General features: G+C 31.5%; 1 protein-coding gene and 1 non-coding gene across 7 annotated transcripts; one reads left to right on the top strand and one right to left on the bottom strand.

The window, feature by feature from the left end:
- Window positions 1–22: 22 nt before the first annotated feature.
- On the bottom strand, window positions 23–25,383 carry LOC119634499 (myosin heavy chain 95F). 6 transcript variants are annotated; one of them, XM_038028714.1, is made up of 22 exons: window positions 25,260–25,383; window positions 7,822–8,010; window positions 6,778–6,851; window positions 6,566–6,695; window positions 6,345–6,506; window positions 5,993–6,255; window positions 5,516–5,922; window positions 4,906–5,452; window positions 4,639–4,836; window positions 4,133–4,565; window positions 3,799–4,040; window positions 3,622–3,720; window positions 3,428–3,549; window positions 3,123–3,353; window positions 2,864–2,884; window positions 2,614–2,658; window positions 1,991–2,038; window positions 1,564–1,684; window positions 1,383–1,500; window positions 1,216–1,317; window positions 1,050–1,145; window positions 23–289 (listed from the first exon to the last, which is right to left on the bottom strand). In XM_038028714.1, exons 2-22 carry the CDS (start codon window positions 8,000–8,002, stop codon window positions 144–146), a joined length of 3,786 nt encoding a protein of 1,261 aa, XP_037884642.1. In that variant the 5' UTR covers window positions 8,003–8,010; window positions 25,260–25,383; the 3' UTR covers window positions 23–143. The 6 variants fall into 6 exon arrangements, with proteins under 6 accessions (XP_037884642.1, XP_037884640.1, XP_037884643.1 ...); XM_038028712.1 differs by lacking the exon at window positions 25,260–25,383 and adding an exon at window positions 16,700–17,835; XM_038028715.1 differs by lacking the exons at window positions 1,991–2,038; window positions 25,260–25,383 and adding an exon at window positions 16,700–17,835.
- Trnal-uaa lies at window positions 19,928–20,012 on the top strand. The gene has a single exon. It is a non-coding gene; the product is annotated as a tRNA-Leu (tRNA).
- Window positions 25,384–26,701: the final 1,318 nt, after the last annotated feature.

The raw sequence follows: 26,701 nt of genomic DNA, 5'->3' as shown, positions 1-26,701 counted from the left end.
TAATTTTTGTTTATTGATTTGATTTTTTTTTTTTTTTTTTTTTTTTTGTTACTTAAAAATGATGCCCCTAACTACATGTGACATGCATGTTGTTTTCGATTTTAAAAGAAATTTTAAAAGTTTTAACGATTTTCCCAAGAACTTTACTTAGCACCCAAATTTTTATAAGGCTTTCCACCATGACGTTCCCATTCGCGATTAAATTCGTGCTCCAAAATTTCAGCTCCACGTTTGCGTGTAAGACCAGTTTCTTCTAGACTTAATTCGCACATTTGCATATCATCGATACCTACAAATTGTGATATAATGTCATTTTTTAACTTTTTTTTTTTTTGTTTTTATTTTTTATTTTTACTAAAAAATAGCTAGACAGTCGCGAGCTTTTGCCAAAAATAACCTAATAAAGTACCCTTTAGGTGAATCATACAAATATTTACTTATCGCTCTGAATCGTCATTATCCAAATATCACTATTCTGAACAAATTTTCGTCATAGAATTCCAAAAATTTTAGTTTCCCTTTATATAATATAAAAAGATAAAACCATTTCCTACTGATTTTGCTGAGAGCTGCTAAAAATTTGCTATTTTTCCATACAAGGTTTTTTTTCAAGTGAAGAGCCATAGGGTGAGATTGCGATCAATAGGCGCTACATGGGCCGACATCAGGTCGACAAATATGCTGGAATCAATTCAAATAATGAAGAAAATGGGTTTACCTAAAGTCCTTCTTTGTGTTACATACATTCGTACAGACTTAATACAATTTACACAACAAATGATAAGGTAAGGTATAAAGGGCATAATGGGTAGAGAGTGCCATAAAATTATCTATGAAATTCCGATATTGATCTAAACTTTAAATTTTGCTTGCATGGTGGTGATCAATCATTTGTGGTCGTAAAATATGTATTCAAGATTTAAAAAAAAAAAATATTTCATTCTTAGTAGAAACAGAATTAAACCTCTAAGTAAGTACTTCTAATGAAGTTGTTTCACATTTTTAACCAAACAAAAAAAGAAAGGTATTAAATTCAACTATTCCATTACCTGCTGTAAGTAGTATAGGCGGTTTGTCAGCATGTAATTCCATTTGTCTTGCTATCCATTGGCCATCGAAATGAGCGTACCATAAACCACGTTTAGCTACGAAAATGAAGAAGAGAAGAAGTTGTTACGTCAGCTTTTTTTTTTGTTCGAATGAACATTAACTTACTGTTTTCGGGAGCATTAGCGCGCATAAAAGGTATACGGAAATAACGATGTTGGGCAGTAGTGATTTCTTGCTTAGGTTGAGCCAAAGGCGGTGCTTTAGAAGCTATTGTAAAAGCAATAGTATTTTATAAAATGAAAAATTTTACTTGAAAGGGTACTTTTTTTTACCGGCTTCCATAACGCTTCTCGGTGCTCGTTCATTCTCTTCCATAGTGGTACGTTTACGATTCTTAGCCTTCCAGGCGTGATAAACCTTTAGGCGGCGATGAAACTCTTGACGACAAGCCTAATATTTTATTTTTACACATTTATTTAAAGATGATAATAATGCAATTAAATGAAAACTAACCTCCAACAATTCAATATCACAAGATGTATTAATTGCATCACGTAATTCTGAATATTTCCATTTGGATAAATCATATTTTTGTTTGCCCAACGCCTGTTGCTGCGCTCGTACATTTTCAGATCTATGTGATGAATCGATCGATGAAAAAAAAAAAACAAGTGATATAAAGAAAATTATTATTTTAAAAAGTAAATTTATGTTTTTTGTTTATCAAATTTATGAACAATGCGTTAAACTAAAAATGGAATAATAATACCCTTAACCCCAAGAGGAAGTGTAAAGATCGAGTAAACTACTTTTTTTTTTGTATTCAGATCTACAAATTATGTTCATCTATAAATATATATATATATATATATACGTATGACGATGCGATTTTTTATACATTTTAAGTGAATATTATTTATAAACTCAACCCCAAACTCACTTATTATGCAAAAAACGAGATGCAAATGTTGTCACACCTCGTGTAAAACTTACAGAGAACAACGTTTTTGGAAAAACAAAAGAAAAGTTTTCAAAAATATTTAATTAGTAAAAAAAACATACACGCACACACATATTCCTTCTTATTATATAATATAATATGTCCGTCATAAGACGAGTTTCATATATTATTAATTCTCCTCAGCCTTGAAAAGGTTTGTTTTTAAGTTAGAGAGCGAATACTAATGGAAACGTTCCAATCTGATGGACTTTACTAAGTGAAATATACATTTAAATATAAATAAGTCAAAGTTTTTTGAAATGAAATCAATACTTTTAAGGCAATAAAGCGCGTAAGTATTTTAGACAAATTAAAGTGACAATGCTTTGTCCCTTTTAATCAACTTTTAATCACGACAACCTGATTTTTTTTTTTTTTTTTTTTTTTTGTAAAAACAAACAGATTGCAATTATTGTGTTATGACGTCATCGCTTCCTTAAAAGGCTGAGAGAATATTATTTGTAAAATGTATTACATACAAGCATAGTTTCTATAAAGCAGTCTTGTTGTTGTTGCTTAGGTTATATTTAAAATTAATACTTATTATTATATTCTTTTTATACCTGATGAGCTTATTGGCACCCACAAGAGTTGCTTCACTTTGACCACTGTAAACATAGACCAAATAAATATGTTGTTGTTGTTTGGGGATTTGAAAAGAATGGTGATGTGTAATAAATAAGAGAGCAATATAATAAAAACAATGAAAAAGTTAAATATAAATGATGAAAGTTTTTTTCTTTAATTAAAAAAAGATGTTTAGTTTCTCGCATATATACAAAGAACATACGAATAGAGATATAAAACAATTACCATTTCTTTAGAAAAGGAAGACTTTTTGCGAACAAACCAAAAAAAAAAAAGAAAAAGATAAAAAAGACGAAATGTAAATAATTTTTTTCTTTTTTTTCTTCCTGAAGAATTTACAAAAAACTCAAGACGCACAGCACAAATTAAATAGATATTTTTCAAATTAAAATTAAATTATTAAAGAAAGTATTTTGCAAATTTTTAAAGCTATATACAGGTAAAAGGTACAAAGGAACAAAATGCAATTAAAAATACTACTTACTTTCTTATAACTGGTGGACTATCTTCAACTTGACTGTTCGATTCGTTGGCTAACCTTAAGGCCAATTCATGGTCACGCCTTTCTTGTTCTAATTGACGTCGGTATTTGGCATCGTCTTGAGCGTCTTTCTCGAGTTGCGCCTGTAAGGCCAAGGCTGCCTTACGATCTTCTTCTTCTTGCTGAACACGCTCCACTTCTTGGGCTTTGCGACGCGTTTCCATTTCAGCTTTACTATTAAAAAAGAAAACGACCAACTTTCATTTCGCCACATATACATAATTATTTTTTAGAAAAATTTTACTAACATTCGTTTAGTTTCTTGCTCTTCACGTTTTCGAAGCTCTTCTTCTTCCTTAGCACGTCGTTCCGCTTCTAAAGCTTCTTGTATTCTACGTAAACGTTCTTGCTCTTCTGCCTGCTTTTGTTCCTAAAAATTTGTACACAAATATATATAAAAAAGCAAAAATTTACATTTTTTAGCTTCATCGAAAAGAAATACCTTTAATTTTGTATTCAAGTCCACTGTAGTCTTATTCATGTTGGCCATAATCGTGGTATAAAGAGCATCAATTTCTCTTGTTGTTATTTTTGAATTTTTCTAATTAATTACATAAAGGAAGGAAGTATGGACAAATTCCTTATTTCTACATATATATATATATATAGAGCTATATACCTTTATTTGATTTATGGCTTCATCGATTTGTCGATTAATATCGTTCACTTCCTCGATTATATCTTCACGGCCTTTCTTTAAGCCAGCGGCTATTTCTACAGTTTTCTGAGCATTATGCCGTATTTTATTGATCTTCGATATCCCTTCATAACGTGGACGATGTTGTTTTCGAGCCAAATAACCGCGTACATAGGTTTGTATCATTAATACACATTTATTTCGATATTTGATACGATTACGTACTAAAAACAACAACAACAACAACAACAAAAAAAAGAAAAAATTGTTAATTGCTTGTAACCTATGGAACTGTGAACATCAAATTGAACGTTACATTTAATAACACAAACTGCTCCTAGAGTCGATTTTACCCATCTCGATCGGATTAACCATTTCTTGACTTTGGCGACTATCGCCAAGAGATTCTCAGGATCGGATTTCATAATGCGATCGAATTCCACAAATTTTCCAGGTCGAAAAAATACCTTTGTTATGCCGAATTTAAAGTCTTTTGAGCTGAGATTTAATGACTGCAACATAGCTTCGCAAAACGTGCGTGGCGGTAGCTTAGCTAACTCTGGCGGTAGATACGATTTGTACATATTATATAAATCAGCAAATGGTACACGCGAGGGATAACCGTGTTCCATTAATTCCAATACGGAGATTGTACCGGAGCATTTAAGCTGAGCCAAAGCTAAACCCCCCTCAAATTCTCTATCTACCATTTTACTATTCGGTTTAATGCAACGTATAAAATTCGTACCCTGTAAAATAACATATTCATAGTGTTTTTAATATTATTTTGGGTGCGTGCATAATTTATTAAATAATTCTTACATTCATTTCCAATTTTTCCATTAGCTCGCCCAATTGTGTTTTGAATTTAGAACCTACCGAAATGAAATTCAATTTGCCGCGCGTGCTCGAATTTGCCGCAGAGGAAAACAATGAATTCAACAAATGATTTTTACATTCCTGCACTAAACCCTCCAAAGAAGCATGTAAAGCGTCATTATTTTTCTCTATAAATTGTTCCTGAGACAAATATATATATATAGTTGTATTTGTAATTTATTTTGAAATGTAACTCAAATAATCACTAACCGTATTGTAACAAACAGCTCCGGCAAAATGTCTAACCAGAAAACCTTCCTCGTCCCTTAATGTACGATGAGCCCTTAGTCGGGAAGATCGCGGCAAAGCTAAACGAAAATGATTAATCCACGCTTTGTGCACCTCGTTCGTGAAGTGTTGGGCGGATGGCTTCGGCAATTTTGATTCTTCGTCCAGTAGCGTATAAATGCCAAATGATTTCGATTCAATTAACTCTATTATATCTTGATTATCGGTAAATGTTATCTCCGGTACATTCAAGCCTTCGCGTTTATATAATTCTTGTTCATTTTTTAAAATATTATCATTAAAGAATTTTTGCAATTTTTCATTGCAATAATTTATGCAAAATTGTTCAAACGAATTGACTGTAAAATACTCAAAGCCTGCGATATCTAAAACACCGATATAAAAATTGGAAGCCTGAAATGGTATACTTTGATTGATTAACGCTACAACACGATCAAATAGACGGCTGTATATAGCTTTGGCCAAAGCGTCGCGAGCATTGGAAGCTTCATAGATTTTCAACGGAACCCTACATAATGCAATTATTAAATTTCCTCATTAAATACATATATGTATAGATCTGGCGACTTACATAATTACAGTACCCTTGAAGCCGCCACCCTTACTTTGCATGACTCTTGAAACCAAAGCTTGTCTTAATTCATCGCAATCTACACCTAGGAGATGACAAGTAGTTGTTAAGGATTTTTCTGAACTTTCTGATACTTGACAACCGCCACGGGCGTCATCTGGAATCTCCTCAAAACAGATATTGCCTAAATGTAAAACAGCCGCGACCAACGAATATATTTCCAATTTTTGCTCTTCACTAAGGCCCAATCGTCCTAAGGCCTTATCCAAATTCTGAAAATGATTATAATCATCGATTATAGGATCCTTAAGAGGACCCTTTTCCGAATGTGTTGCCGATTTCTGAGTTTGGGGTATTAATTTTTCAGTCTTGTTATTAGAGAAATATTGCGTGCAGCCGGAAAGATACTAGAATTAAAATTAAAAACGTTTTAAGCCGTACACTATAAGAAAATTTGTTAAAAAATCTCGCACATACCCTGTAGTCATCTGGTCTGCCGAGACATAATTTATCGCGTAAATGTTGCGGCGCTCCAGCTAACAGCATATAAAAGACATGATAATTTCGCTCCTCAGCACTTTGCGTACAAATGCGACTTTTTTCCAGCAGATAATGTGATATATAGCCACCGACTACCTGACATTTACCATCGTAATGCACCTCAATGAATTTACCGAAACGTGAAGAATTATTATTACGGGTAGTTTTAGCATTACCAAACGCTTCCAGAACCGGATTAGCTGCATATAGCGAATCAGGTAAATTGTAAAGATTCTATCATATATATATATATATACATATATATATAACATTATATGTATAGACTTACCATCCAATATTTTCTGTTCGATTGGTCCGGCGCTATCATGCGAATGGCATAAATACTTTAATAAATATTTAGTGGACTCAGTTTTGCCGGCACCCGATTCACCCGAAACAATTATCGATTGCGATGATTTATATACGCGCATATCCCGTATCGCCTTATCCGCTAAAGATAGCCACAAAATTACTCATCAACTGATATTTTAATGTAATCGACATTTTTACCTATGGCAAATACATGCGGTGATAATTCACCTAAGGAACGTCCATTATACTTTTTGATTGTGGCAGGTGTATAGAGATCAATGATTTCACGATATGGATTAACCGCTATCAATATATTAGCTACATAGGTCTAATTCAAATATAAAAAAAAAACATTTAAAACATTTCTTCTTCTTCTTTCATTTGAATTTCAAAAACAAAAAACATCTTACATATATTTTGTCTTTATAATAACGTATTTTTAAATTATCCAGAAATGTGGCTTCATTTAAAAGCATTAGTTCACCTGAAAAATTATCAAAAAAAGGAGAAAGAGTTTTGTTTGAACATTTTTGGTGATGGCATAAAGTATAAAAAAGCCTGTTCAAAGGAAGCTACAAAAGAGAAAGAATGGAGCTCCTCTTCAGCTTGGACAGAATTTGTCCAGTTTGTTGTTTGCAAGTCATTTCAGAACATAAAATCAAAACCGTTCGAGCGCTGCTTCAAGCGAAAATAATTACAATTCAAAAAACCCATATTTGTCCTTTGACAGAGTTCATAACTAGGCCTATAAAAATAGGTAATAATAGTAGCACTAGTAGTAGAGTAATTGATTGTAAAAAAGCAGAGACAAGGAAGTGATTTCCTAACTCGAGTAATTATAACTGTCATGTCGTTACGCCTTTCTCTCGAAACTACATTTTCGGTGCATCATTCAATCGGTGTCAATCAGTTGATGATATTGGGTAATGGAAGAACAAGAGCACCCATGCATAGTTCTTTACAACAACCTGACCTCTGTCTGACGGAGACCTGCAAAGTTTGTTTCTTATTAGTTATGGGATCTTCAGCATAAATGCTAAAGGAAATCGCAAAAATATTTTATATAAACTCTTCGTTGCTGACAAAAAGCACTTGTATAAATAAAAACAACTTGAAGGTAGTTTACATATATACGATTATATTATATTGGTCTCATTAAAATATTTTTTGCTTTTATTAATTACTGTCGCATTATTTTTTTCTAATTTGCAAAAGTAAGTAAAAGTTAGGGAAACTAGGGTAACATATAATAATAGGCAAACTTTAATTAAATGCATATGTGAGAGAAAATAAAAAAAAAAAAAGTAAAGAAAAATGAAAACGGGTTAAAAGTGATAGTTGAAAGTAACAGTTAATTACAAAAAAAAAAAAAATAAAAAAATAAAAATAAAAAAAGGACGTAAAAAGCTTATCTAAATGATTGCTTAACAAAAAAAAAACACATGTTTACTTACAATTATCATCGTGATCTTGCGGTCCTTCGCAAGAAGAAAATATATCATCGACATGACATGATCGTTTCGAATATTTGGAATCTAGTGGTGTTACTTCAAATTCTTTTGCACCAATTTCCGATATACGGCATTGTAGATAACCTTCGATCGGATCGCGGGCCCACACAAGTTGTGCGTCCATTTTTTCAACTGAAAATCAAAAAAAAAATAAAAAAAATTCTCTCATTATTTCATCATTAAATCAATTAAGTTAATCTTATCAGCGAAGAAGTAAAGAAAAAAAAATATGTGCATATCTTCGCATATACACACAGCTAGCAATTGCGAAAACATATATTATCTCAACAAACATATTTCCGAAGACAACAAGTAAAATGATTTAAAAATAAAAAAAAATAAATGAAAAAAAGAATGAATAAAAACAAGCAAGATTTGGAACAGGTGACACAGCTATCTTCCCAGAAACACATATTCAAAAAAAAAGCCTATTAAAAATGTAGTCAATTTTTTCCCTATTCCGGATGTGACTATAAATATATATCTATAATAGATCAATTTGTAGTTTTCAACCTCAAATTTTTGCGATTATGACCAAAAACACAGCTAAACCGACTCAAAACAGTATTCGGATCAAGAGTGCATGTCTTTATAAGGTTTCTCAAGCTGGGTCGTGGCATGATACAAGCATATGAATAGAATTTGTACACTTCTCATCCATTACCATCACACAATCAAATCATTTAAATAATTTATCATAAAAAATCAAGTAAACATAACACGGCTATTAAAAGTTTGTAAAGAATTTGATTGGGAAGAATAACGTAGCAGCGACTCTTTTTTTTTAGAAGTAAACTTATTGTGATTGGGGATTTTTGAAGGTTTCACAATCTCACTGAAGGAATCCATTTTATCCATTATTAAGAGGAATCATAATTAAATTTCTTTAATTTGCCGCAAGAACACTGGTCTTTTCAATTAAACTGATTGAGGGGTGGTTTCTCCTTTTGGAACAGTCGAGAATTGAAGTGCTTTTATACCTATTGCCTTTATATATATTTATTGCCGAGAATATACCATAGATCATCGCTCATATCACTTATATATTTGTTCATTTTAATCACGTCTGTCTATCTGTCCGCGTCCGAGACCGCATAACTACTCTCTTCCTTTTCATTCTGAATCTGAATATTCGTACAGTATTCAGTAAAATTTCGGTAGAGAATTTCGAAAAATAGAATAATGTTGTTGCACTTCCTTCCGTAGTTTAAATTAAACCTTTTACATATGTATATATGCATTTATAAATAAATTATATTTGGCACACAAAAATTTCTTATAAAAACAAATTATAAGATAAGGAAATTTTTACACTGTGGCCATCTCCGCCTTCTTCGTTCGTTTCTATTGAACATTTTTAGAAAGGGCTCAAAAAAAAAAAAACAAACTTTTTTACCCTTTTAGATATTAAAAACAAGGCACGCACTGCTTATATGCAAGATGATGACAGTTGTAGAAGTTTGCTAAGAATTTTTTATGCTTTAAAGTAAGTGCTAACAACTAACAATAAAGTTCATTCGCCGCGTAGTCAGGCACCGATAATACACACAGTAGACGTGGCTAGGAGCAAATACATACATATATATACATATATACACACATATATATATATATATATATATATATATATCTAAACTTGTTTTTTAAAAAGTATATAAGTAAGCTTAAAACGAACCTTAGACATCCATCATCTAGGAAATTATCGTATATATCATATGTGTAATTTGGTCCTTTTTATTTACGACTTCTAGCCAATCAAATAAAAAATCATTTAAATTTTCTATAGAAGAGTAATACATAATACATATATATATATATATATGAAGATATATTATCATATCTTTACCTAATCATGTAGACGTTTGAACTAAACATGACGATTTGATTTCAAGCAGTGAACCATAAAAAGATAAAAGAAACATTTTGAACAAAATTTGTTACAATTTCGTTGTCATAGTTTGTAATTTAAAATTTCTGTTTAACATGATCATTATTTTACGTATCTATCTAACCGTTAAGAGAAAGAAAGAAAGAGAAATAAAGCGAGACAGAGAACGTGAGAGAGACGAGACAAGAAAGAGAGAGAGAGTGAGAGAGAGACAGAGAAAAGACAAGACAATACATATAATAATTATTTATCATAGAGCTAATGGATGAGTCATATACCAAACACGCTCTTGTACATGATTTTCGTTGTTGCGAAAGAAAACCTTTTATTTAAATTTGTTTCTTTTTTTGAAAGCATTTTTTTAATTCCAAATTAAAATTTCAAAAAAAAATTAATAGATATTAAGGTAATTATTTGTTTTTTAATTACTTCTTTTCAAAACTAATGAAATAAATTTTTAAATTATAAGAAAAAATATTTAGCACTAACACATACATAAGAGGTATATCGGTTCGATTTTACAAAACAAAATTATCTGAGTCTGAGTAGTTTTGATAAAGTAATTTATTAAATTGATATTTACCGCCAACATCTGCTGAAATAGAGAGAACACCACACAACAACAAGGTGAAATCATTTAAACTCATACATGCATGCTTAACCCTTTTCATTTCTATGCAAATATTACCCCCCTATAAAAAGTGTGCATACATACAAATCATGTTACAAATTTATGTATAATGCAACGATCATTAATTCCCGGTAATAAGTAAATAGAAAACTTTCTTTTCTTCAACACTTCTCTAACATTTTTCTTTTATGCCGAACATCACTTGTGGTACAAGAGTATATGAACTCTGTATGGGTATATGGAACACTCTAAAGAATTTTAGATAGACCCGACCCCAATCGATTCAGAATGAATCTAAGCTTATCTGTCTGTCTTGAATGCTTCCGTTCAACTTATAGACTCGTACACCCGATATGGGATGAACGCCGTTAAAAGTGACTCGAATCTGACTAACTTTGCCATATAATGACTTTTGAAAACAATTGTATTAAACAAAGTGTTGCGCGGTGGGTACTTAAAGGTGATTCGCCAAAAGACCATAAAAATGCTCCCCAGTCTCCACAGTGACTGCCTGTTTTGATCAAGAAGATATCTTCGCTGGAATACCCTTTTGAGATTTGGAAATAGATAGCAGTCGCTGGAGACTAAATCAATTTGTGGATTTTGCCGTCTGCAGACATCGACCTGTGAGATGTTGTGTTCAAAGTGTGACGTAACTTTCTTTTGCCCAAATTTTCGTCCACTGCGTCTACCTTCCTCAGCCTCAGGACGAGAAATCATGGACAACGACAATGCCAGATTATCGTGTACGATGAAAAAAGTGTTTTTACCTTAACACGATACCAGCGAATATTAAACTTGGGCTGCACCTGACCTCATACGAAAGCAGTGGCTTCAATCAAGATATGAAACTCGGATTTTTCCATTATTTGGTAAGGAAAATAGCATTAATACAAAAAGTACTGTGACTCCGGTAAACAAGTGATCGAAATAATATGAAATTTTGGCATAACATGAATTTTGCTTAAAGTCGACATCTACATATCTGATCGGGGAATTATCGACTGATTTAGTGTATGTATGTGTACAAAGCGGTATTAGGATGCAGATATCAAATATTAATCATTTTTAACTTGCGACAATCATTACTGGGACTAATAAGAAAGGAAAAGCGTTCCGTCTTTCTTAGGTTCATAACTGTTCGGAATTATTATATGCAGCATTGATTTGTAAGTGAACGGATATATATCATATTTTATTTTAATTTACAGATTTACAAATTTTAACGACCTATAAAAGGAAACGGGAACAAATGTAATCAAATCGATCCATCGCTCTCTCGCTTCTCTTCTCTCATTATTATATTTTGTAAATTCGTCGTCGTTGTCGTCATCGCAATGTGCTCAAAATGTATTTGAATAAATCTATGGTAAAATCTATAAACGTTGTGTGCACACCGTTGTACCGTACTGTATAACAATGTAAAATAAAATGTACATTAATATTCTACTACTTTTGTCGGATTCTGTAAATTGCCAAGTTTAAGTAATTAACTTAAAGGCGCATATTCTCTTCTCTCCCACTTTGTTCTACGTACTATAGACATTGACCATGAAATCATTTTCATATAATACAATAACACAACAACAAGTAAGCATTCGAGACTCGGAAACAAACGTTTTTTATATGTTTGTGTATATATATATATATATGCATATATATACATGGAAAAATGTGCAACATTCGCAGTTTTTATAAAATTTAATAATGTAAAAATCGTAGGCTCCAAATATTTACACAATTCTCAATGCATGCTTGCTTGCAATTTTAGAGTAATTTCATCAGGTAAATGTGTAATGAATATGTGCACTACTTGTGCTTTCTTTCATATCAATAACAATTTTTATCGTCGTTAATTATGAAGCATGTAAGTGCTAGTGACGAGTGACAAGAAAAATGAAAAAAAAAAAAAAAAAAAAAAGAAGAGAATCTTGAATTCACTAATTTATATGCAGGAACGCAGCAAACGTTATTTTCTGTATGAATTTGCACTCACGTGGTTTTAATTAATTACACGTTGTTCGCTTATGCATATGATTTTTATTCAAAACTGAAGAAATCTTTCCTCTTTCATATAACGAATTTAAACGCAATGATATCAGGTCGAAATTTCTTACTAGTCATATGTTACCGAAGACTGCCCTTTGTGCCGAGAGCTCTTCTGGACTTGAAATGTTCGAAATGCCAGTCCAAAGACTAAACGGTTAGAAAGATCGTTGTTGTTGTTGTTGTTATTGATGTGACAGATCTCAACGTTCTTCTTTCTCCCCCTTTTCTCCTTCTCTTAAAAACCTAATTATGGTTTATTGCATTACGTCGCTTGTTCAAAATGTTAGCAATGTCTCAGTTGGTAAAGAAACGTCTTTTCTACTCTCCCATACCTGATGTGGAGTCATATAAGTAAATGGCATTCTTTTGTTCGTAATGCACGCCCTCTCTTTCGAAATATACTTCAATACAAATGTGCCTCTGTGTGCAGTCGAGGGTACTTCCACAAGTCATCCATTGTTTTATCTCCTCTTGTTCTGGTTTTGTGCTACCGCCATGACAATGTAATTAAATATTCTTGAAAACAACATTTAAAATATTATAAGATAAAGAAGAAATTGCAAGAATGTGTTATCGGGCGAAATTAACTCTCATTGTCATAATAAAGATAACGTTTAAGATGCTTAACAACTCTGCCTTATCTATGCTAAGGTTTTTTCGTTAAATATTTCCGAGTAATTCACATAAATCTTCCTGGATGCTGGAATATTATATATGTATTAAGGGTATGAAGATAAATTCGAATCTAATTAGCAAAGGCCCCTGCCATCCATATCTGTTAACAAAACTCTGTTAAGGCCTTCACAGAGGTCTGTTAAATAATTAAAATGAAGATGTGGTCGGATTTGAAAGCCTACTCCGTTCATATTAAACAACGTAAAATATTTTTGTGACTTTGTTTGTTAAATTCGAATTTATCTTCACAACCTTATATATATATATTTTTTTTTTTCGGACCTTGAAGTAGTCTGGGAACTAATCATCCAAGAGTAAAACGACTGAATATTGGCTATGGAAACATTGATTGCAACGACCTGTAAAATAGGTGATATAAAGCGCAATCGTATTTTGGTGAAGAAATATCCACAAAAGTTTTAATTGTAGAATGTAAAGCCTTCTCCTTGCAAAGTCTGCAATATCCCGACCAAATGAAGATGATAGATATATTTATGAAGTGTTACTTGGAAATTTTATTCGAAAATTTTAATTTTTCAAACCAATGTACGAATCTTTTGCTTCATCTATTTTCGAATAGTTACGCCTTCTTAACAATCAATTATGGTCCTTTCATATATGAATTGAGAATGTAATGAACACAGAGACTCCTTTCTTTTCCATTCTATTTTGCTCTCTCTACGTTATTGCGAGTCTTAAAAATTGTTGTTTTCCTTATTTAAATCACTTAATCATGGTTTTTGCTTTGTTTCCTATGAATAAAATGCAAAAAAAAAAAAAAACTCTTGTTCTTGCTTTTCCTTTTCAACATTTCGTTTAATATTATGTTGCTGATTATTTTTTCCGGTGACAATTTCTTAAGAACTGAAACAGCTTCAGCTTTATACCATTGTCAATGTCATCACGTTGACGTTGTGTCTCTTCTTCCCTTGTAATTTAAAAAAAAAAAAAAAAAAAAAAAAAACAAAAATAGTAGAAAGAAAACGAAATAAATTCTCGACTTTGCCAGCATAATGTTATATTTTACTTTGAAAGCAAACAACATGTAGAAAAAAAAAAAAAAAGAAAAAAAGAAATAGAGAGAAATGCAGAATAAACTCTAAAACTGTATACATAATTAAATACTCAAGGCATAGCAAGTTCTAGATGGTTCGTCCATCACGTTTTGAGTATATCCAGAAGATTCATTAAGGCCATCATATAAAACGTTATGCAAGTGCAAATGCATACAGTCAAGGACATAAGTGTGTATACAAGTACGGATTAAAAGATGAATGAAAATAAATCGCTTCGATTTACGTAAATACATAAAACTATTGATAAATAAGAAGATTTAAGTAGGAAATCGAGGGATTTGAAAAACTTAACCGACCTTTGCAACAACCGACCAAGAGTTCTTTGCCCCAATGTACCTGTTGTCTCCGTTTTCAGGAAGAATGCGATCCCAAAATCTACTCTCTCTCTCTCTCTCTCTCTCGCTCTTTCTCTCCCTACCGCTCTCTTCTTATAATCTTTCCTGTTCACCACAAATCTGGCTTGCATAGTGAACTTCTCCTGAGTGGCAAACTTCACTTACGAAAACGGACCCTTCTTTTCTATTGACCTAAACAAAGGGAGAAAACAATGTTTCCATAGACCTAGAAGCAATCTTCGATTGACATTTTTCATTCCCGGAAGAGCTTATTATTTCAATCAAAATTTCCCACATTCGAAAATGAATGTTTATTTTCAATGTCAATATATTAACTAAAACAGTTTTTGACGTTTTAACTTCATAGATGTGTTTGCCATTTTGTCTTTGACTGTACGTGTATGTTGGTACGAGAATATCAGGAAGTTTTTTATATATTACACAACTATATATGAAAAAAAAAAAAAAAAGTTCTCGTGATTTTTCATTATTATGCACAATTCATGTGTGAAGAGTTATTCTTTGTTGTTTTTGCTTTCATATGAAATGTGTTTTGGAGGAATGTGTTAAGTCAAGTTGATCATCACAAAATAAAAGTCATACAGGAGCATGCCATGCACTTTCAAACAATTTCAAGCAGAACGATATGTTTGTGTGTTAATGTTATTATAGCAGTTGCAACAAAACATTGCATTTATGTAAATTCTAAAGCCAAATTCATATCAGATATGCTTCCGTAAAATTGCATCAAGTGTGCAATAAAGATTGAATAAAATTGCCCTTAAAACTAGCTGCAAATTAAATGTGAAACAAAAACAAAATTAACTAAAGAAAAGAAAATCGATCTATGCTTTACTGTATAGTCATTTAAATATCTACATTGTTGTTGTTTACATCGCCTTGTAAAATACTTTAACAGTGCGTTGAACATGAGTTAACAGTTTATTCGATTTGCTTCTCTAACACACGATAAAGTATATATATATATATATATGTGGATTGGGGAAATGAAAACGTTTATCTTGTGGGCTTGTTTTTCATCGGTAAAGTGCCCATAAGGTCACAATAACCTTTAGACTGATCTGTTACGTAATTTATTTCTGATAACTGAAGTAAGCTTACTGTAAACGCTGGCTTAAAAATATGGAAAACTTGAAAAGTATATTAAACTATTGAGTCTTTAAGAGAAGAAAGCTTGTGTAACCGCCCTACAGGAACGGTTTTTTTGACAATTTGTTTGGAATAGAAAAAAGGCAGGCGAATAACAGTATTCAAATTTGGTTATAAAACATATATATACGCATAAAAAAAAAATTTTGAAAAGTAATTAACAAAAGCAAACCCAAAACCATTCTAACGAGACGCTTTCAATTTCTGGGTTTGCGCGGCAGGCTATATAGTGTTTATATTCATTTAAAAACATTTACACACAAAAATACCTTCGAGTAGCTGGGTTAAAATAGGGACTAGGCTGATAGTAATTCGAAAATTATCATTGTCCCTGGATTGAGGAAAACCATAGATTTCCTTATGGTTTTCTCCACTACTTCACAATACGTAAGGCGTAAAAGTTACGATCCTGTCTTTGAAAGACACTGAGAGGAATATCTTTCTTTTTCAAATTCTTCGAACAAAGACAAAAATAAAGAATTCGCGAACATGACGCCTTTCGTAACTTGAAATATGTTTTTCTTGCTTTTTATTCGCTCCACACAATACCTTGAAAAGAACATTCTTGAAAACAAGGTTTAACCTAACTTATCCAAAATCTCCCTCCATCTGCCCCGCTTTGCGATGCAATTTTAAAGTTACTCAGATACATTCCGATGAATAGAACAAAAATCGTCCGAGTGATATTGCTTTGAGGTTTTGAAAAACCATGTTCCAACTTTGGCGATTCTTTAGTGATTAGTTGTAGCAGCAACGTAGGTGCAAGGTGAATCTTTTAAAGTTCTATGGATAGGCCATTGCGCATTGTTTTTTTTTTTTGTTTGTTTAGCAAGTAGTTTTTATAACCAAACCGAAACTAATTTCACCCTTATTAAAAGTTATTTTTCCACTTGCAGAAGTAATTTCATTGCAAAAAAAAAAAACAAAAAAAAAAAACGAAGCTTTAAAATGAAAACATCTTTCGCGAATAAGTGCAATCGCAACTAAATTGACTTACCATCAATGTTTTTCGATTTATTGCTGTAAAAATCCATTTTAGAGCAGTGCGCTTACTACAACCAAACACATGCGAATTAATTAAATTTAATGCCAGGGCAAGAACACTTGAAAGATTGTTCATGTACGCACTATTATCACTAATAACGTCTGCAGTGCAACATGGATAACGATAACTTCTTTAAACCACAAAAAAAAAAAAAAAAAAAATCAATATTGCAATTATCGAGAAGTTAAAGTAGATGATAATATATTAATTACACTGTAAAAATTTCTGATTTATTTCCAAAACTAAGCTTACACTTTTATCACTTTTTCATGAACTAATCGCAAAAAATCTTATTAAACATTAAAAGGGAGAACGGAACACTATCAGACATGTATTGGTTTTTCCTTTAATTTTTTGCACGCATCGAGTTTTCATTAAGTTTGTTTATGTTTACGGGTAATAATTTTTTTTTATTTTTATTTTTATTTTTTTTTTTTATTACCATGAACAACTCCGCCCACTCTCTGCGTGAGTAGAAATGTTTAAAAAAATCTATATGTGTATATTATGTAAACATTGGATAGCGTTTGCAAAAAATTCTGCAATGCCGTATAAATTTACAAAATTTTTAAGTAGTTCTCACACTTTCTAAGCACAATTTAATGTAATTGTTTTTTTTTGAAAATATCTCAGATTCACTAGCACAATGGCTGCATAATGATCACAGCATGACCCACATATTGCTTGCATTTTTAAATTTTGTATAACAAAACTATATTACGGCATCATTATATTGTTTTACTTTAAAAATTCACATTAGAGCGCACATAGAAATGTTGAGTTGTTCCTTAAAGATAACCACACAACGTATTTTTGTGTTACTGGGTGTAAACCCCGTGCACACGGACATCACACGTACTGTAATTGTATGTATGCAGGATTCATTTATTTATTTATTTATATATTTCTCTCTTTTTTCTAGAATTTGGCAACATTTTCTTTTCATTTTACCTAGTAACCGAGTTTGTAATTGTACCTCTCTCTCTCGCTCTCTCTTTTCTATTCAATAAAGTTAATATAAATTTCCCATATACTCTCCTACTTTACAATCGTTACATATCGCGATTGGTTTTTTTTGCTTTTTTTTTTTTTTGTTTTTTTTTCTTTATTTACTTAACTCTTGTAACATTCTGCATCGTTTGACCGTACACGTTGCACTGACTACAGCATTATTTGCGTTCATTCAAATACAAGTTAATTTTTATTAGGGTAGTTTCATTTGTGCATTTACTTTAAATATCGTTTACGATATGCCGCCCTTTTGAATGTAATCAAATCAGATTAAAAGCTTTAACTTTAATGTTCTCCTCCTCAATATTCGGATTGAAATGCACTGCGCATGTTTTGTGAGTAAACGATTAGCCATTAATTTCGTAAATACTATCTTCAGAATACAAATATTGCCAGTAGATGCTTAAGGTAAAAATTATCTTATCTATTCGGAGTTTATTCTGTTTTGCTTCTACATAAATTTGTTGAGGAATTTAGATCCTATCAAGTATCTATCTATTATGTTTTTTTTCTAATTTTTAAAACTTGGCATTAAATGGATATAAATTAGACAAATTACGAGCTTAATCATCACTTTAATTAATCTAACTCTAGTTTTCAATCTAGTTTTATCGTCTCCTTTAATCTCAAGTCCACTTTTTTCATAAAGAATTTTTACAAGGAATTCTATCGATTCTCTTTCCGGGCTTTATTGCACTACTGATCTCTCTCAAGCTACTAGGGGCGGCACGGTCATTACCTTCCTATTTTTTCTCTTTCTTCATTTCTTTTTAACGGTCACCTTTCTACACGAACTCACCTTAAGTCACCTTAATAATTTTTCACTTAAAAAAAAAAAGAAAAAAGGTTAGGAGCTTGGCCCGACTTAGATTGCTTCTTAAATCAAGTTCAAAAGCATTTATCATTAATTACATTGAAAACAATTACATTCGTTTAAGACCCTCCTGATCGCGATATGTAATGTAAATATTTAAAAGCCGAGTTTATATCTATAGGAAACAATGCTGCTAAATTAATTGTAATAGATTATCTGTTCCGATCAAGCGCGAATGCGTTTGAGTTTTTTTTTAAAAGCATATTGCAAATAACTTTCCCACAAACCCTTAATCGAAACATTGCTTTTAATAAACACTTTAATAAAATGTCCACATATGACGAAAACATATTTCGATCCAAAACATTTATTGTATTCCATCAACGTTATCAAGAAAAAAAGTTATATGACATTTTAAGACATCTATAAAGGGCTGATGAGATATCTGTATTGCGGCAGACTTTTTTAATGCCATTCCCGTGTCCCTCTTGGATTTTAGGAACTCTTTTACAGTAATCATAGTAATTGAGAGAGAGTATTCGCTATTACATATTTCTGCTCTATTTCCCAACAAAGCTGTTTAACTATTGTAAAGACAAACTAACTAAGCGTATGACGTAATGTGATTCACACAATATGAAGCTTATTTCCTAAACAAAAAAAAAGTATATTCACTTCAAAACGAATTTTGATTACCCATCCACCTGGGAAGAACACGGGAAAATATATGAAATTTGACAAATTTGATTGGAGTCCAAGGCAAATTCCTCAAGTTTATCAATTTTCAACGAAATCATTTCCGTACTAGTTCGTAATACAATGTTATATTAATGAAGTGTGGACTCCGTCCCAAATTAAACGAAAAAGTCATTAGTAAATTAAAACTGAAAACGAAATTTTTATACCAAGCTACAACAACAATTAAATGGCGATATAATTTAACAAAAGCGAAATGAAATAAAATAAAGAACAGTTGTGTTTTTAATTTATCATTATTAGCAAGGAACTACATTTAGTGAGCCAAAAAGTAGTATATGACGCCAAAGTATTGAAAGATTTTTTGAAATATAAGAAGTCATAGAGAGCGCGTACTTTTATATGCCTAACGGAAAAAAAAAACCTAACACACGAACGCTTTGCATGAACAAAACCTTAAAGAACGTAGGCTTTTAGTGCGGAGGAAGCGAGACACGTATTTACATTTAAAACAGGCCGTGCGGAAACCTTTATAAAATGCGAATTATAAAGTTGTATTTTTAACGAACTGATATTATGCTTTTCATGTATCATTTTTATATTAAATAATATCTAACATACAAAATTTAAATACACTTTTCATCCAACATCGATGCAGAGTCAGGTTGGCCGAGCGGTCTAAGGCGCCAGATTTAAGCTCTGGTTCCCGAGAGGGAGCGTGGGTTCGAACCCCACACCTGAACAACGACCTCAAATACTTTTTTTATAAATTTTCTAATTATTTAAAGACAATAATAATAATTAGAGAAAATGTCAATTTACTCATGCTTTGACGTGAAATCAACTAAAGTAATACCATAGTTATAACTTTGATGAATCAAACAAACTTCCTTAACTAATTTCAACGAGTATTCTGCGCTACTAATATTGAAAGGAAATAAATATATATGTGTGTCTGTGTTATACATTGTCATACATGCATATTTCAATTGTTCCGGAGACACTGACTCAAAATAAACGCAAACACAATGGATAATGAGTTAAGCAGTCATAAAATTCAATGGAAATCTACATATAAACTAAAATTGTGAAGGGGAAAGAATGGAAAGATTTCACCAACAACAATAAAGTATTGTTTTTCGGAATAATTCCGTCCATTTATTAAATTTCATCAAATTAATAGCGATTAAGAAATCCCATTCTTCCAATGGGTTTATAAAAGTTAAAATCATTATAGAGAAGTAGATGTGATAATAAAATTGCAAAACTAATTCGTATAATTAGCGAGTTGTACTTTACTCTAAAAGAAAGACCGCAAACTTTCTATATATAATAACGCTTGTTAGTTGATTTATTATAATTAAAGAAAGTACGTATTCTGTTGTCCTGCTCATTTTATCCTAACAGTACACTAGAATTTGTTTATATTATCGACTTCAATATATGTGCGATACAAGAGGGAATATTGTTTGATTAGTTCTATCAATAGAGTGAGGCTAATTTTAACACAAGCCCAAAGGGGTATTCAAATCCATTTCGTTACTTGAGTAGTAGTATCTAGATGAACACGTGTACCGCTGTTTGCATAAAACATCTATAAATTCACTTAACTAGTTATGCTCACATCACAAAAACGTCAAGAAACACGCGCAAATACTTTTTGCAGTAAATTTTGCATATAATCGAAAAAGAAAGAGGAAAAATAACAAGTTTTCGTATAACGTTATTGTATATACACTTACTTATACTTAACTAACATTTTCACAAATGATGTGTATTAATAGTACACCCAATTGTGAATATATATATATATATATATATGTAAACGAATGTTGAGACCAAGGCAAATGAACCGTTGGGCATTCAATGAAGCGTAATAGAGAAAGAGAGAACTGCGAATGAACTGATTCGTATAGACTGGTTTTGAACTTGATATTGAAAAATCCACTACACCGCTACAAATACATATACGTATGCAGAAGACGTATGGTTTGTTGAAGGAAATGGTTGAAATGGAATTAAAATAAAACAAATGAATCTAAAAATTTAACAGCGAAGCCAATGTACCGTTAACTTACCAATTCCGTTAATAAATTTTTCATTTCTCTACACTGCATCAATTTATTCATGTAGTAAATGAAAAAGTTGTTACAAAAACAGGTTTTTTAAGTTGTAAGCAGTAAGATGTTTAAGATTCGATAGGAATGGCTTGCTTCGATATTATTATTTGCAACCCACAACGTATTCAAGCTATGCGTTTATTACTCCTCGCGTTGGAAAAATATTAATAAAAACATTTGTTTTTATCTAAAATTAGGCAAAGTTCTGGAATGCATTAAGTATGCATCAACGATACAAATCAGACAACATTATCCCATATATATATACTTGTGGTCTATACACCATGAAATATGTACTAAGCTTGCATGTGGCAAAATCATTTCAAAAATTTTATCTACAGAGCAAAATGAATCTATGGAATAGTCAGAAATGCGAATTATTATTTACGGCCTTTGGTCTCGCACTTTTGTCGAGATTCCTTTGCTTACTGGGCACGTTTGAACAGTTAATTACCCATGAACAGACGCAAAATTATTCAAAAATATTATTTGATATATATATCACATAATATCCAACAGCTAATGCAAGGAAAATTTAGTCTGTCGGCCAACCATATATTGTTTCCATTCGAATGAGTACAAATACTATGGCATAATATTTCATTCTTATTAGAATATATAAGTAAAATTTAATGTCAACCAATCTGATTTACAAGTTAATAGGCATAAGAAAGACATTATCTAAGCAATTGTCACCGAAAACAAAATAATTAAAACATTTCGCTTGAAAACTAATAGAAAAATGAAACTTACTTTCAGAACTCCAGGTCCAAGAGATAACACCAAAGATTGCCATAAATAGCTCTAAATAAAAACTCGCCTTATTTTTCGAAATTGTTAGATTCTCAAACGAGAAAGAGAGAGAGAGAGAGAGAGAGAGAGAGAGAGACTTCTTCCGTTATTTTCAATAGAGAAATCCAATAAAATACTTCATCGGAAGCGGTAGCAAATTATTCTCAACAATCGTTAACTGAAGTATCAAAAGATCGTTGACGTCCTAAGTCCATCAAAAAGCATTTTATTCACTTTTTTGCACGATAACTTTTTTTATATTTTGTATCGCATTTCCTTACTGTGGAACAAAGATATCCTGCTAGCGCTTTACATCAATTCAAGTTTGAATTTCTATTAGATTCATGGCATTTCTCCAAATCTGGCTCTCAGCGAATATTCTCTATTCGAAAATCTCCAAAGAACATTTCAGGAATAAAAAATCAACCGAGAAAGTCGTCAAGAAATCATTCTATCCAATACTACTATAGGCCAATTACATCGCTCCAAGGAAACTGACTATGTTGACGAATAAAGTCAAACATGACAAAAGAAGAATTACCAATATATTGTATAACTAACTAACTTATTTATTAAATTGTGTATAGTCTTTTTCATTGTTGATTTTGAACAAAAACTGTTTTCAAAATTATAGGGTTTATTAGGGTTTCATATGTCCGCACAATTCATGTCTTACAAAATAAATTGACGTATGGACATAAATAAATAGATTTCAAAAATTCAATATTTTTTTCGATGTCTCGTGTTGCATGTATATATAGGAATAATAAGACCATCATACCTCCACCCTTCAGTATTCAAAACAAAAATGAGTAAAAGAAAAACTTTGTCAAACATGAAATACTTTAATAGGTAAAAATATTTACTACGCAACACAGCTACATACCTTGCATTGTTAGAAAGCAACAGTAGAATGTATGTATGAAATGAACCACATCCACATGAGCTGTATAATAAGCTTAAGACGCCATTCACCGCACCGCACCGCACCGCAACGTCAACGTCAACGTCTTTGACATTGCTGAACAGAATAGCACATGAAATCATTACCGAAATATTCCTTCAATATTTTAAGCTTATTGAGATCTGAAACCTACCAACAACGCCAAGAAAAGGTCATCTGCTATTGTTCTATGCTCTTTTTAGCAGCGGTGCAGCAGTGTGTGTAATCATATGTCTTTAGGTCATATGATATGCCTGTTTGCTTTCTTTTGCTATATATGTAGTATAATATATATATATATATATATATATATATATATATAATGAGCACATGCTTGGTCTGTTATTAACATGACACGAAACATTCGAACTAAATATCAAAAGGGAATCTTATGCGCTATTAATAGAAAAGAAAAGACAAAGTGTATTAAAGTATTTGATTCTCCTCCAAGATTGCTTTAGTTTACCCACTAAGTATAGTATGCATTAATATTTTCACTCATCTCTCCGAATTAAACTAAATCATCAATTCAAACGAAAATAAAGATGTACAATTGGCGGACTTTTTCTAAACCCATTTCGTGTGGGCGTCTATGCTGGCTGCGCGATGCTTTATATATATTTATTTTAAACTATATATATGGTTAGAACTATGCTGTTGATCCGTAACGTGGCTGCGGTTTAAAAAAAACGATAATGGTTTCACACGCGCACGAATGTTTTAAAGTTATACAAGAAAGAAAAGAAAGCAAATATGGTAAGTGGTAACGTTACATAAGCGTAAGTAATTTCTTAATAAGAAAAGGCATAACCATAGACCACGGATTTAGTAAAGAAAATCCTGCAAAATTTCCTTATAAACGATTGAATGGCATACCATAGACTTGCCTTTAGCAAATTGTGCTGCTTAGGTTATCTCATATAGCAAAAAAGTCATTTCAGTTGATTAAGACGAAAATCTTAATAATATACTGACACAATTATTCCGGTTCTATATCTAGCATAATACACATTCTTTGATTCTTATAGAAAAACTCGGATGGAGGAGTGGAAAACAAAACAAGTGATCAATATGGAGAGCGAGTTTTAAACAAACCGGCAAAGCCCGTAAAGAGTAAAATGCTGCCTAAGCAATGGCTGAACTTATCAAAGCTAACCACAAAGTCTGTGAAGAAACAGGTATCCCATCATTTGAAGATTAAAGCCTGTTGATAATAGAATAATAATGCTTGTCGAGGTTATTAAGCGTAAAACAATAAGAAAAGTAAAACTTCGAAAATATAAAAAAATGGTAATAAAAGGAAGCCATGCTCACGAGGCATGGTGCACTGCTGCATACAAGGTAGCTGATATTGATCGAAATTAAAAAAAAAACAAACCCTTGATGTTTTTGTCTATAGCCGAAGAAACATATGTCACCGACCATAACCCGCTTTTTTAGAATATTCCTGACCTTTGAAGGGGCGATTTAATTAATTGTTAAGTAGTGATCGAATAGTTAATTTTAGTTTATAGCGCAGTTTCTGCTGACCGAATTTTACGTTATTAATAAACGTTCCAGCTTTTTTTTTCGTCTTAGATACGATTTGATCTGCAAGATATGATGATAGTTCGGATACCATTCAAATTTTTTTGACGTAGTTTAGTCCATGTTTCAATCCGATTTATTATTGTAGTCACAAGAAATTTTTTATTTCATCATCCAATTAAGAAAATAAGCTTTAATAACTAAACCTATTTGTGTTGTATAACCCATAGTTGACCTTTCAAAAGACACTCTTACGAACTCTTAATACTTTCTTCAATCATTCTATATAAAAACTGCTATGTTTCCATAAATGACGATGCGCCCAATAATCAAGGGTAAATAAATAAAGATATACGGATAAGCATAAATCGGGATCGCAACGCTATATATTTTATAAACACACATGGGCAAGCAACTGAATGCAAATCTTGCAATCTACGAAAACAATACCAAAAGAAAAACTTCATTTAAAAAAGAATACTAAAACAATGTATTACCTAAAAAAAAAAAAAAAAAAAGAAGAAATAAAGCATAAAAATCATAATAAAATCAAAGATAAATGCAACAAAGAATTGAATCCATCTGCAGCAACATGAATTCTTGAATTACCTGTTGCTAAAACCGCTCAAAAGTTAAACGATGAGAAGTTTTTTCTGCTCTGCAGTTTTTGATGGCTTCTTTTTTTTTTTGTTTTTTTCTGTTTGACGTTCAAAAAAAAATTTTCTTGCACTGGTATGCGTTTTTCAAAATATCTCCACTTTTTAATTACACCATATATTTTTTATATTTTGCCTTTTCAATTTAATAATTTTTATAAAATTTTCTAATTAGCAATTATTTGACAAAAAAATTAACCGCACACGCACACACTTATGCATTATATATATAAAGAAAAAAAATTATTTTTTTAAAAAACATCCTTCGTAAAATTTTTGCTTCATAATATAACAATTTTGATTAGACTTGTGTTTTTTGGATTTCTTTTTTTTTTTTTTTTCTTTTATATTTTTGTTAAAACATTTCTAAAATTCAATTACTTTATATATGTGATCAATTCCAAATGCCGTTCTCGCTGTTAACTATTGCAACAAAACTCCCGCTGCCACGACCTACTCAACTGGATTAATTCGTGTTTTAATTTGATTTGTAACAAGGTTACCAACATCAAAGTTTTCATAATTTTCCGATGAAGGATTGCCACAAAGATGAGAAATTTTATGAAACCTTTTTAAAATAAATTGATTACAAACCTTTTTTTTTTTTTTAAAGCTCTAATTCATGAATTTATGGACTTTAATATTTATTGCATTGGATATCCTGTTTTTCGTGCGTATATACCTGTGCGCATACATGGACCATAGCAACGGCTGGCTAAGACAGAGCAATTTCGTTTCATCTTTTAAGACGTTAGATACGTCAACGCATCAAATCGTTAATTTGAGTTGAAAATAATAGTATGACTTTCTCTTTGGTAAATTATAGGTTATGTCGAATTATTTGATTATATATAAAGGGCATATAATATATTCTAAAAATTTGCCACACTATGACTTGAAACAATGATTACTCTCAGAACTTTATAGTTTAATTCAGAATATGAAATAAAAACTATATACAAACTATATATAAACATTTTACTTAATGAGAGCAATTTAAATGTAAATCTTACGGTGAAAACCTAACCGTTTGAATATGAGAAATTCCAGAGAAATGTACACCTAAGTTAGAACATCGTTGACGTACACTAACGGAAATATTGGATTATTTTTCATGAGTAAATCAAGAAACTGTAATTGAACTTGTCTTATCAGAATGAGTACAAGTAGACAAATAAAAAAGAAAGAAAAAAATGTTGAATTTTCTATTTCTTTTACACTGTACTTGTATTACTACAGAATGATAGCTTATTCTGCTTCTATCAAGCGGCTCAACGAACAGCTAGTTCTTTGGTAATAACTCCAATGAGAAGTATTAATATAATTAATGTAGCGGCTAAGCCAGCCTACCGAAGAGCCCAGTAGTTTCCAACGAAAATATAAAGCCAAAGCTAT

This window comes from Glossina fuscipes, unplaced genomic scaffold (assembly GCF_014805625.2).
Source record: "Glossina fuscipes isolate IAEA_lab_2018 unplaced genomic scaffold, Yale_Gfus_2 3, whole genome shotgun sequence".
Classification (NCBI taxonomy): Eukaryota; Metazoa; Arthropoda; class Insecta; order Diptera; family Glossinidae; genus Glossina; species Glossina fuscipes.
This window is presented reverse-complemented; position numbering and strand designations above follow the sequence as displayed.

What these genes read in the sequence shown, in the direction of transcription:
- LOC119634499 (XM_038028712.1), bottom strand. Translation starts at nt 16,736, where the DNA reads ATGGATTTTTACAGCAATAAATCGAAAAACATTGATG. An exon ending in TGGAAAAATTGGAAATGAAT is followed by an intron (nt 4,566 to 4,638) that starts GTAAGAATTATT and finishes GTTATTTTACAG; the next exon opens with GGTACGAATTTTATACGTTG. An exon ending in TCTCGTTTTTTGCATAATAA is followed by an intron (nt 1,685 to 1,990) that starts GTGAGTTTGGGG and finishes TTCATCACATAG; the next exon opens with ATCTGAAAATGTACGAGCGC.